At 41.5% G+C, this 14,031-nt stretch overlaps 1 protein-coding gene across 1 annotated transcript; it reads right to left on the bottom strand.

Moving 5' to 3' along the window:
• Positions 1–1,310: 1,310 nt before the first annotated feature.
• LOC143293385 (kynurenine 3-monooxygenase-like) lies at positions 1,311–2,717 on the bottom strand. The gene has a single exon (XM_076604204.1). The coding sequence runs from the start codon at positions 2,715–2,717 to the stop codon at positions 1,311–1,313; it is 1,407 nt and encodes a 468-aa protein (XP_076460319.1).
• Between the last annotated feature and the right edge of the window lie 11,314 nt (positions 2,718–14,031).

The raw sequence follows: 14,031 nt of genomic DNA, 5'->3' as shown, positions 1-14,031 counted from the left end.
TGACAATTAAAATATTTCGACTTCCACACACACACACACACACACACCATATATAATTTACACACACACACACACACACACACACACACACACACACACACACATATATATATATATATATATATATATATATATAAAACACTGCTGCAGATATGAATACACAACTATACCAACACACACACACACACACACACACACACACACACACACACACAGAAGAAGAAGAAGAAACAGAACTGGAAGCGCATTTCTGATTGGTTGACACCCAAACACAACTGATGGGCATGATAAGTTTATTTATATAGCGCTTAATCAAATAATGATGCTCAAGCACTTTACAATTGCAATAGTTCCAATTTAAATAAAAACAAAAAGAAATATACATAACCCATTGAAATAAGCAGACTGAACCAATAAGGAAGTAAACACGAAAAAGAAAAAAAAGAAAAAAACCTGGTTAACACATTCCACATGCACAACACGGGTTTCTATGTATCACTGAACTTCCATGCAAATACAAAAACCAAACAAATTATGTAATATGTATATATACAAATATGATGGCAGTCACTTGAAAAACACTTGATTTATTGTCACAATAAGGAACATGTAACCTCTAAGAGATATGTTGTCTGCATAGTGCCCGGAGGGTAAAAAATAAAAGCAGATTTGAAATTTGTACACCATGAAAAGGATAAGCTACGACCGCTTTTGAACACAATACTGTGCAAGTAAATCCACACAAATCTATAATTCTTGATGGCGGGGAAAACTGTACCAGGATATCATTCAAAGAAACAACCTGTCACTCATCCACGGCAGTTAAAATATATGTCATTACACATTCTTTTAAAGCGTTTGTGAACATATGTGCTTATCAACCAATTTTTTTAGCTCAGCTCAGCTGTTCTTTTTTTTTTTTTTTTTTTTGTTCTTTTTTTTTTGCCAGTTCTTCAGTTTCTTTCACTGATAAATCAAACAAGCAAACAAACAGTGTGTCCACCAATGTTTCCATTCTTTCACTGAAAGATTTACATCCACACACACAAAAGCTCACACACAAACAAAATAAGCAACTTTCCATTAACAAAATAACAATAAATAAACAAACAAAAAAGATGACCATCCCAGACATGAACAATGAGCCCCAAGCAATAAAAGAAACGAAAAAAAATAAACAACAAACATGGGTCAACAAGTTTCAAACTTATTCCGAACCGAACCCAACCCGATTCAGGCTGCATTAGAAGCCAGCGGGAGCAATACAACTGTCCTACTCCAGATGGCAGACAGCTGGATTCCGCAGACCACTAGGGGAAAACTCTCCCGCTGAGCTTCGACACCAGTTGTGGAAGAGCGCCGTTGCCATGGCTCCCCATCTGTGTGTACATCGCGATGAGCACACTGGCCGCGAGTGTGCCGGCAGCACCCAGACAGATGTTGGTGAGAATCTTGTCTTGCCAAGCCCTGTTCTCAATGCACTGGTGGTAAGGCATTCTTGAAAAGGACACCGAAGTGTACAGAGGAAGCCAGAAGGATGGAAAGGCCCAGTGCAGAAGGTTGTCCAGTTTTCTTCGGAACAGAAACGAGCGGGAGTTGACAGAAGCCCTCATCACGATGTAATTGCACATTGCCAGATCACAGATGGCTTTGGCATCAGGATTTCTGAACTCCGTGTAGGCAGGGAGAGCTTTAGCAAAGTCGTCGTTGTACTTGTCCAGCATGTTGTCCAGAACAATACAGTCTTCAAAGCCGCAGTTCATGCCCTGCCCATAGAAGGGCACCATGGCGTGGGCCGCATCCCCAATGATTACAGCCTTGTCCCCCACGTGGTAGGGCTGACACTTGACTGTCACCAATGACTGAGCCTTGCTTTCGAAGAAGGTTTTCTTTAAGTTGCTCTCTCCCAGCAGCGGCACAGCGTCAGGAAAGGTTTCACGAAAGAAATCCACGAGCTGGTCTTCAGTCTGGAGAGAGTTGAACTGTTCAAAGGGCATGAAGAGGTTGGCTGTGAACGACTTGTCCAGGTTGGGCAGAGCGATCATCATGAAGTCGTTCCTGGGCCAGATGTGCAGGTAGTTAACTCTCATGGCAAACTGCCCGTCCTGTGTGGGCGGGATGGTCAGCTCCATGTAGCCATGGGGAATGTAATGCTGCTGAAGGTCGAAGAGCAGCTCTGGTCGCTTCATCATCTGCTGGCGGACAGCGGAGAACGCTCCGTCGGCCCCCACAATGAGGTCCACCGTCTTTTCCACTTCTCGCCCTTCGTGGATAAAGACGATTTCGCCCGCTTCAAAATCACATCGGACCACTTTGTGGTTGAAGTGGGTCTTCACGTTGGGGTACTGCTCAGCAGCGTCTAAGAGCACTTCGTTCAGCAGTTGTCTGTCGACTGCCATGATGTTCTGTTGCCCCTTGCCGTACGGAATCTGTCGCAGAGTTCCATCAGGATCGTGGATCATGCGGGAGTACATGGGGATACCTTTCTGAACGACTCGATCCTCCAACCCCACACTCCTGAGGGCCTCAAGGCCCCTGACGGCAACGGCAAGGTTGATGCTGCGACCCCTCACCACTTCCTGTTTGCGAATGTCCGGCCTCATTTCAAAGAGTTCCACTGTGAAGCCCCGCCTGGCCAGAAAGCAGGCGTTGAGGGCCCCCACCAAACCGCCGCCACAAACAGCTACACGTTTGGTGCTCGACTGTTGGTCTGCCATGCTTGTTTGCTGTCAGCGTACAACGTTTCAACCAACTCAGTGCACAGCTATTTGAAACAACTGAAACCTGGACAGCGACATTGCGACAGCTTGCTTTTACCTCTCTCTCGGCAGTGGACACATGAAACAAACACGTGAGCGGGGACAATAAGTCATCTGTAGGGCAGTTTAGGAGCTGGCTGACACACTCTCTCTCTCTCTCTCTCTCTCTCTCTCTCTCTCTCTCCAATTTATATTTTGTTTTATGCCCCCCCCCCACTCCCCACACACACACACACCATCTCTCTCTCCCTCTCTCTCTCCAATTTATGTATTGTTTTATTCTATTGTTTCACATACTGTATGTTCTGTTGTGTTTTCGAAATAAGTTTACACACCACCCCTTCATTAGGGGCTAAGGCCTTCTCTCTCTCTCTTTCTCTCTCTCACTCTAGGCCAGGGCTACTCACCCAACATTTTTTTTTTTGCTGCCCCATCATCTGCACCGTTTCAGTGGCATTACTCCCACGCCACTCATTTAGATTCCCCCATATACGGCCACACCCGGGTTCGTCCGTCGCAGTTCCAGCGTCGGCAGTCCACAGGGAACCATCGATGTTAGCTCGCCAGGAGGCCACACACCAGAGGAGACTCTGCACTGCTGCTGAGTCACTTCGGTGGTGTTCAGTAGTGCCTGTTCTGTTTTAACGTACTTAGGACACCACCTACTAAGCCCCCTACTAACGACAATAATGGCTTAGTCGCGGAGCCAGACTGAGTGAGCGTCCCTCCCAGAGTGGAGACCGCCACCACGTCCCTCAAACAACAGCCCCCCATGAATCTGCCGACATTGACAGGACTCACCCCAAGCACGGAAGTGGAGGGGTATCGAAACTGAGGTCACCATGAGAGCAGGGCATGAAAGGCCACATACTTTGAGATTATTTTGTTTATATTGATGACGATGAAGGAGGAGGAGAATGACGATGATGACGACGATGTTGCTATGGAGGTCCATTTTGGTTTGGGACTGCGTGACAAGGCTGTACTCTGCGCATCCTGTCAAAATGATATCCCGGCGTTAACCAGGCCCGAGAGATACAGACACTTGCAGTGTTGGTCAGGTAATTAGAGCAACACACCCAAAGACGCATCCTTGAAGTGGATGACACTCGACTGTGTGGTCCTAGTCTCCCCATTTAGGCCCACAGCACACTCAACTCTAGGTAGGAGCCGGCCACGGGCCGAAAAACCCACCTCCGCTGGGATTCGAACCCGCGTCCTCCCAGCCGTCAGTCCGCGATGCTAACCACTTCGCCACGGCGGCTGGTTACTCACCCAACATTTGATTTGCCTTTGACGCTGGTATCAGTCACTTCATCCATTCTGGCAATGATGATGAGATGAACACTCCTTCCCCGCCCTGTGACGCAACATCACAGTGAATGAGCGAACCAAAGGGGCAGGTTCTTACCAACAGGCCAGCAGATAACCACATGATAAATATGTCATATAAACATGTCAGTTGCACTTTAAAACTCACTCCGGACGATAGAACGCTATAGCGGTTTTGACAATTAAAAAAATGTCCACGTTTTCCTCATGGGGTAGCATAAAATTCGCAGCAACACCGGGCATTGCGAACGTGTCAATAGAAAGTTTCTTCGTGAGGTTTGCGTGACTGTACAATCGCTGGCCAGCCGTTGACCTTGGTATCCCACATGACAAGCTAATCTGTATACGTATCGAAAATGCTTCAAACTGAAAGTTTCGACATCGACGAGGATAATGAAGACGTTGAGAAAAATATCTGCAGTGACGAAAGCTACCAGCAAGAAGGAACTGACAGTGAATCAGCTTCTGAGGGCTGTGAAGAGAGGGAGGGGGGTGAGCGTACACACGACGTTAGAAGAGGGGTCAGTGGATCAAGTACAGGGAGTTTCATTCAGTTATTTTGTGTTTTGTATTTTTTGTGATTTTATCCTAACCCTGACAAATGGGTCGTCTGCAGGAGAAAGAAAGGGAGAAAACTCTGTCCAGAGTGAGTTTTAAAGCTATCAATGAATGTATACGTGTTTCTTTGGTGTCATCCCTGTTCCCCTTGTTTCGGATTCGCCTATTTCCAGTACGCCTGTTCCTCAATCGCCTATCACACATACCAGTTTATCATACACTTCCCGCAGAGTTTGGACCATGAGAGAACACAACAAAGCTTTCAAAAGGCAACACACACACACACACACACATACATATATATATATATATATATATATATATATATATATATATATACGTACACACAAACACTGAACTCACACAGTCTCATCCTCTAGCCCTTCCTCACCTTTCTCATCTTTCTCCCTCTGTGTGTGTGTGTGTGTGTGTGTGTGTGTGTGTGTGTTTTCAATTGTTCCCTTTTCCCATGTATCTTGTTATCACCATGCATACGACTTTATTTAGTAGTGCGTAGTGTAGACCCTGTTCAGGGCGAGGACTGGATTAAAAAAGCACACCAGTGCTTATCTATTATCCTTGAAAATAAAGAAGTGTGTCTTGTCTTGTCTCATTTCTCCTCTCTCTCTCTCTCTCTCTCTCTCTCTCTCTCTCTCTCTCTCTCTCTCTCTCTCTCTCTCTACAAAGACAAAAAAAAAAAAAAAAAAAGAAAAGAAAGACAGAAAAAATAAAACAACGTATTCAACGTATTTTCTGAACCCGACCTTGCATATCAATCATTCCTCGACCTCTAGTGATTCTCTGGGAAAATTAAGAAAAGAAAATCCTCTCTCTCTCTCTCTCTCTCTCTCTCTCTCTCTCTCTCTCTCTCTCACACACACACACACACACACACACACACACACACACACCAACCAACCAACCAGCCAACCAACCAACCAGCTAAACAACAAACAAACCAACATAATACACATGACGTGCGCGTGCTTGATAACAGAATCGCCAAAATTGTGGAACTGTCTTTCATGCTTCAGAGGATCCCTGCGGCCGCTTAGATTGCATCCGGCGGGATGCGTTGGACATTATTGTATTGTGCTGTATCGTGATGTATCATATTGTATTTCGCTACGCTGTATATTGGCAATAGTTTCTTTTTGTTCACTTTGTTTTTAGTTTTGCACCATACTGCGCTGTTGTATTCAAGTGTGACGTGTTCCTCTCTTTTGTGATATCACGATTTCTTCAAGCAACATAAACAACTCTTTGCCTTCCTGTCTTAAAATTGCAGATTCAGATGCAGACTTTGTATCTTCAGTGAAAAATCTTTGTGTGACGTTTGATTCAAACCTTTCAATGAAGAAACACGTAAACAATCTCCGCAAGGCTTCGTACTTTAAAATTCGAAAGATCAGTTCAATGTTTCGTACTTTAAAATTCGAAAGATCAGTTCAATGTTTCGTACTTTAAAATTCGAAAGATCAGTTCAATCCAGCATATCTCCTTACCACTCAAGCAACACAAACTCTGGTGTGCTCTCTTGTCTTGTCCAGACTAGATTATTGTACCTCACTCATCATCGGTTGTCCTCAAAACTTAATGCAAATACTCCAGAAAGTTCAAAACGCAGCAGCAAGGTTAATCTTTAGAACCAAAAAGACTCACAATATCACTCATCTTCTGCATTCTCTTCACTGGTTACCAGTTTCTGCCCGCATTTAGTATAAAATCGCAACTCTTACCTTCAACTCCATTTCGAGTGCTGCCCGTCAGTATCTGAGAGAAGTCATTCTAACCTACACACCCACACGACAACTGGGATTCACGGTGGTTACTTGCTCCCCGTTTTAAAACTCTGTCCTTCGTGATTCTTCCTTTTCTCATTCAGCCCCATTTGTCTGGAACAGTTTACCTCACGATCTTCGCCACTCTCCCTCATTTCAAATTTTTAAAACTGGTCTGAAAACATATTTTTGAAAATGCCCATGCACAGACCTTCCTTCCCTTTCCAATGACATTCAGTTATAAGCCACGCAGACTCTGTCATTCTCTCTCTCTCTCTCTCTCTCTCTCTCTCTCTGTGTGTGTGTGTGTGTGTGTGTGTGTGTGTGTGTGTGTGTGTGTAATTAAGTAATGCAGCAGATGTAGTCTTTGAATCTGTTTGATGCTTTTGTGCATCAAATCATTATTTTATTTTCCTTTTTATAAGTTACTGTGCGTGTGTGTTTAATGTTTATTGCAAAGCACTTTGAGCTCCCTTTAAGGAGAAAGCGCTTAACAAGTCTGGTGTGACAGAACAAACCGCACACCTGGTGGTGTTGCTATTTATGTGAAAAATGATTTCTATTGTAAACCTCGCACTGACCTCCAAGTAAACTGTTTAGAGACCGTATGGGTTGAGACAAAATCATATCAAATAAGTTTATTAGTTGGATCTTTTTATCGACTACCTAGGTCCAATGCTGATTACTGATTACTTGATCGAAGAAAGCATACATAAGGCATAGGGCCAATGGCACCACAAACAAAATTTTGATGAGGGAAGACTGGCTGCAGTTTCGACGTTCTAGGAACTATGTTACAAATAGAGAAAAACAAAGACAATTTGAGTATATCACCAATTTCGAAAATAAGATAACAACTTCATCCAATTTTGTAACAAAAGAATCGTGGAAACTTGTCAAGTCTTTTTTGAGAAAGAAAGGTTTTGGGTCAGATGAAATCGCCCCTATTATGTCTAACGGTATTGTCTGTCAAGATAACAACTTTTTCATTCCACAACCCACTCTTGAAGATAACAAAGAAGATTTACCTCACATTCCATTCCACGACTTGGAACTTACAGAAATATCGCTTACTACTTCTGATGTTGATGATGTTATTCTCAATGTAGATAAAAATTAAGCAGTGGGACCAGATCTTGTCCATAATAAATTGTTGATAGCCTCATTACCAGCCATTCTAGACCCACTAACTAGGATTTTCAACAAAAGCCTGTATGAATCTCTGACATGGAAAACAGCACATGTAAATCATCTGCATAAAAAAGCTTCAAAGGAACTTTGTAGTAATTACCGTCCGATCTCCTTACTTAGCTGTTTTGGTCAAGTCCGTGAGAGATGCATCCATACGCAAGATTACACGGTGTTTTTTTTTGGTGTGTGTGTGTGTGTGTGTGTGTGTGTGTGTGTTTTCTCCATCAAATCATATTTTGTCTCATTTCCAGTCAGGGTTTATTCCTGGTGATTCGACAGTAAATCAGTTGCTCTGTATATATAATGACTCATGCTCATCTTTTATAATGGAGTCACAACGCAGGCTGTGTACTTTGATATATCCAAAGCTTTGATCGAGTTTGGCATACGGGACTTCTGAAGCTAATAGCAAATGACATACGAGGCAAACTACTTGGCTGGTTTTCTGATTACCTTTCCAACAGCATCCAAGCAGTTGTTTCAAAGAGTGTTTAGTCTGATTACAAAGGAATACCCACAGGTGTTCCTCAATGCTCTGTACTAGGTCCACTATTGTTCCTTATTTATATCAATGATATTGTATATGACATCCATTCAAACATTAAGCTATTTGCAGATGATATGAGCATGTCCTTAGCACTAAACAACCCAAACATCCATGCACAAACACTGAACTCTGACTTAGAAAAGATAGATTCTTGGGCTAAGCGATGGAAAGTCAAATTTAACGCTGAGCTATTTGTTGGACAAGTCACCAGATATTATACCAAAAATCAGGGTTTTGTACACTCAAGGAAAGAAGGAACAGACACAAACTTATGCATTATTTCAAGATGGTGAACGGTCTATGCCCTAATTACCTCAAAGATCCTGTTCCTGGTCTTGTTTCAGGCAGTAACCCTTACCATAGACGCAGATCACTGGAACGCACCGTACCAAAATTGCACACTGAACTCTATTGGAAATTGTTCATATCATCCACTACTACTTATTTCTGGAATTCTTTACGTGATGATGTTAAAACCAGCAGTTCCTTAAGCCAGCTTAAACATGACATGTGTGCTAACGATGCTGTAGGGCCTAGCTATTATTACTTTGATAAACGGAAGGAACAAGTCATTCACTATCGACTTCATGTAGGTATTAGTGAGTTGAGAGAAGATATGTTCAACAGACATTTAATAAATGACCCACTTTGAGCTTGTGGCACTGCAATCAAAACTGCTGAACATTATTTGTTATTTTGCCAATACTTTCATGTGGCTCGGGCAAACACAATCTTAACTTTATTTCCGAACTATATCCACTTGCAAACCCTGTTGTGTGGAGATCCTGATCTCCAAAATCATACAAATATATTCATATTTCAAACTGTTCACCAGTTTATATCCGATTCAAGTAGATTTAAACTAAAAATGTATTGGTGAAGAACGGGTAAAACGTGATTCTATTTGTTAGATATGTGCTGGGTGTCCTTATTATATTATATCATTGACTGACCAAATGTTCCAAGTTCAATGAATTGACTAATGACCTGTCCGAATTTCTCCTCTTCCTCTGCCCTCCCTCCCCCACCACCTTACCCACCATTTTTTTATTTTTAATTTCATTTTCGTTCCCTTCGTGTTTCTCTTCCACCAGGCCGATACCTCTGGTGACTATGAATTTAATCTCATGTTGATATTTATAGTAGCATTATTTTACTATATTATGTATTCAATTGTTTTATTTCTATACTTACTGTTTATGAATAAGTTATTTCATACAAATGATAACATGGTTCATCAGCCGTCATGTTAAAATTGAAGGGCAACGTTGTGAGCACAGTATAAGTTTTAAGCTTGTTCATGCTCTTTTGTCTTTGTTTGCATTGTAATCATGTGTACTGTTTGATAATCAAAGATAATTTAAATCAAGTATCCATTATTATGATTGTTTGTATATTGTGTCATGCTGTGTTGTGTGGTGTTGTGCTGTGTCGTTCTTTGGTGTGTTGCATCGTACTGTGTCATATTGTGTTGTATTGCACCGTGTTATGTTATGCCTTGGTGCGCTGTGTCCTGTTGTATAGGAAGTTTCGAATTTGCTTTCGCCTATATTGTGATATGTTGTGCTTGCTGTGCTGTGTTACATAGAATCATGTTGTGCTTTTTGGGGGGATGTGTCAGTAGCTGGCCATTGGGGGAAGTTACACAACAGAGGGTGCTTCCACTTGTGATTTGATTTTTCAGCTTTACGAATCCAGGAAAGCTTTAAAGAAAAGGCAAATAATTTAACATCAGGAAGACCAATGCCATCATTTTTTTTTACACTTTTATGAGCAGTTTTACAGCTAATTCTATATGGTTTATTGTTCCAAACAAACAAACTAATAACAAATATGTTGACATGTATTAAAAAATGTATCTGGTGGGTTTGGCAAAAGCAACCACAGATGAGTCAATTTGGAAAGAATAACAGATTTCAGAATTGCTACTCTGCCTAGAGGCGTTAACTGGCGTTTTACCCATATCTTATACAAATATCTTATTTCAGCAAATCTCTCTGAATAGTTTATAGTTACACATTCTTTTAAATCATTAGTAAATCAAATCCCTAAAATTCGGAATCTTGTAGGATTCCAGTCCATACCTAAATGTTCCATATAACGAGTCTTAGAATTCTTCTTGCTCCCTAACCAAATAGCACTAGTTTTGCTTGAATTCAAATAAAGACCTGAGACACAGCCAAATCTATCAAGAGCTGTAACACAACATTCAAACGATTTCCTATCCCCAGCAAGTAAAAATTCTGTATCATCAGCATATTGGGTCAGTTTATTCTCAGCATCATTAATTGTTATTCCTCGGATACCCGAATTTTCCCTTGCCATTATAGCTAATATTTCTACACACAGTACAAATAAATAGGGTGATATAGGGTCTCCTTGTCTGCAGCCTCTCTTAACTTCAAATCAGTCAGAGACCTGACCATTCACAATCACACATGACTTAATATTTGAGTAAAATACACTAATCCATCTACACATATTTTCTTTGAACCCAAATGCCTTTAACACTTTAAACATGAACTCCCAATTCATTGAGTCAAAAGCCTTTTCGAAATCTATGTTCAGTAATAAACCAGGTTAATTATGTTTATCTAAATAAGCTATGGTATCATATATCAATCTCAAATTATCTCCAATGTATCTGTTTCAAATAAATCCTGTTTGATCTTCATTAATAATGTTAGGTAATACTGGTTTTAAACGGTTAGCAATACAAGATGACCCAATTTTATAAACTACATTTAAAAAAGAGATGGGTCTCAAAATTTTCAAATATTGTCTTGGCTTGTCACCTTTGGGGATACACGTAATTACTCCTTCCTTTTGCATAGAAGACATTTCTCTTTTCCTGAAACTAACATTAAGTGCCCTAACAACAACTATTCCTATTTTCTTCCAAAAGACTTAAAAACATTCTGCACTAAAGCCATCTGTACCTAGACTCTTATTATTATTTTTCATATTTCTAAGAACTTGTGTCGCTTCCTCCATTGTAATCATACCCTCTAAATCACTTGTTTCTGACTCATTCAAACATGGAATGTAATTCACTAAATCTTCAATTTCACAATGTTCCACCCCAACATTCATATATAAAGATCTATAAAAGTTATGTACTTCATTTAAGATATCCTTTTGATTTGTTAGAACATTGTCGTATTGATCAATAATTTTGGTTATGTGTTGACTAATATAATGACGTTTTTCTAAATTACAAAAATGTTTAATAACATTCTCTCCCTCAGCTATCCATCTAGCTCTGGACCTTAATAATACCCCTTCCATCCGCTTCTCTCGAATATTTTGTAATTGTTTTTGCTTAATTTCTAGAACTCTAATATCTTTTTTTTTTTTTATTTTGATATTTATCTAAGTTACAGATGTCTCCTTCTAACTGTCTTTCTTCTTCTATCATTTTTTTTTTCTTTTTCATTGAAGCATAAGAAATTGTTCTCGATCGTATTTTCATTGAAAGGAAGTCAAGAAAAATGTCATCAGGAACAGAGAACACCAGTTCATCATCCGGTGTGTCATCAGAATACATATCAATAGCATTTTCTTTTGTAACATTATTTATTTCATCCACATATGCTTTATCCTTTAGAAGAGATGTATTTAATTTCCAAAATGTATTGTGTTTTACATTCTCGCTGAATTTCAATTTCAGCGAAATGGCTGAATGATCTGTTATGTACCCGATATTCTATGTTTGCATCATCTATCAAGGATACTACAGTGTCTGAAATCAATAAGAAATCTAATCTAGCCTCTTGGAAAGGATTAGGTCTTCTCCAAGTGTAACGAGGGCAGTCTGGGTTTAATTCACGCCAGATGTCATTCAAATCTAAATTTTCTATCATGTTTTCAACGACTACGTTTGCTTTATGATTATTTACATGTTTATAATTATGGTAATCTATTGAAATCCCCAGCTATTATAACATTTTCTACATTATTTTCACTTGCTTGAGGCGCCCTATGCAGCGCTAAGTTTGCTCATCGTTAAGAATGTTTCGACGTATATGGAATTTACCGTGGAGTTAGGAACATTCTTTAAAGTAAGTGTGCAGTGTGTATAATGTTCGCCATTGCGTTTGTTGATCATTGGTGACACATGGAAGAGCACGAATCAAGCTCAGGCTTGTCGTTGCTCAAGTTTGTATTTTGTGTTGTTTCTTGATAGTTAAAAAAAAAAATCTTTAAACCAAAGGGAAGCAAATTTAACGCTACTAACTTCGTTCATGGAACACGGCCCTGGGCCAGAGATATCAGGGTCGGGGAGGGAGGGGGGGGGGTGGAACCTGGAGCTGCATGTTGTGCACCCACCCCACGTGGGGTAAACAGACGGCAGTGGGTCACTAGATCAAGGACCGGGGTAGTGATACCCGGTGGAGCCACCCTGCCAGTATGGCAGAGAGGGAGGAGGGTGGGTGTTGAGCATCTGTGGTGCGTACAGGCTGGGTTTCTTCCTTCCTTCCATCCTTCCTTCCTTCCTTCCTGCAGCCTGAAAGGGAAGGGTAGGGTAGGGACTGGTGGTGGTGGTGGTGGAAGTGAAGGTGTGTGGGTGGGTGGTACGGGAAGGCTGCAGTAATGTTGTTCACGTGCCGGAGAGAATTTTTGTTTGTTTGTGCAGAGCACAGATGTTTTGGTTTGCCTTGTATGCCAGCTGGCTGTTTATGTGCATAGCGGATGGTATGCTCTCTCTCTCTCTCTCTCTCTCTCTCTCTCTCTCTCTCTCTCTCTCTCTCATTCTCTCACTCTCTCTCTCTCTCTTTCTGTGTGTGTGTGTGTGTGTGTGTGTGTGTGTGTGTGTCAGCTGGGTGTTTTATGGCGAGGTATAAAAGCTTTCAACAATGGTGTGTTCCTCGTTTCGACTTTCATGAGCAATTTGTTTTGTTTTGTTTTTCTTTTTCCGTTATGGTACAGGAGAAAACTGAACGCGTACGTCTGCGCGTGTATGCACGCACGCACGCACGCACGCACAAACGAACGCACACACACACACACACACACACACACACACACACACACATACGCACACATTCCAACACACACACACACGCAGACACACAAGCGCACGCATACACACACACACACACACACACACACACACACAGAGGCACACAAATAAACGCATACACGCGCAAATATGCATGAACACGCACACACGAGCGCGTTTGCGTGCGCACAAACACACAATCACCCGTGCTGACATGCAGTCACATACACACTTTCTTCTCACTACCCTCCCACTTACAACGTGTCTGCCCTCCAATCTTGCTACTCCACTTCGGTCTGTCCTTCTGTTTGTCTGCATCTCTCTCTCTTTCTCTCTCTCTCTCTCTCTCTCTCTCTCTCTCTCTCTCTCTCTACCCCTGTGTGTCTATGTCTCTGTGTTTCTGTTTCTGTCTCTCAATATGTATCCACCCTTCTCTCTCTCTCTCTTTCTCTCTCTTTCCCCCTCCCTCTCTCTCCCTCTCTCTCTCTCCCCTTCATTATGTTTCTGCCTTCCTTTATTAATTTTCTGTTCCTCTCCTTCCTATTCTTTCTCTCTCTCCCTCTCTCTCTCTCCCTTCCTCCCTCTCTCCCTCTCTCTCTTCCTCTCTCTCTCTCTCCCTCCCCCCATCTCTCTCGAGCTGTGTTCATGAAAGACAGAGGCGGCCTTTTGTGGCGGTCGACATGAAAAATTACTATTTTAGTTAATTACGTGTTATTTATCGTTTCAATGTGACTGTGATTTGTTTATTTATCTGATTTCGTGAATCTCGATCGCTGTGCAAACTTGGCACACCTGCACTCACCTGCCGCGGTCTTCACGCACGGTGACGCCACCTGGCTGTGATGTGTGTTACTTTTGCTA

Source organism: Babylonia areolata, chromosome 1, assembly GCF_041734735.1.
Source record: "Babylonia areolata isolate BAREFJ2019XMU chromosome 1, ASM4173473v1, whole genome shotgun sequence".
Lineage (NCBI taxonomy): Eukaryota > Metazoa > Mollusca > Gastropoda > Neogastropoda > Buccinidae > Babylonia > Babylonia areolata.
This window is presented reverse-complemented; position numbering and strand designations above follow the sequence as displayed.

Bases quoted from the DNA above. Each gene is read 5' to 3' on its own strand.
- LOC143293385 (XM_076604204.1), bottom strand. From the start codon at position 2,717: ATGGCAGACCAACAGTCGAGCACCAAACGTGTAGCTGTTTGTGGCGGC.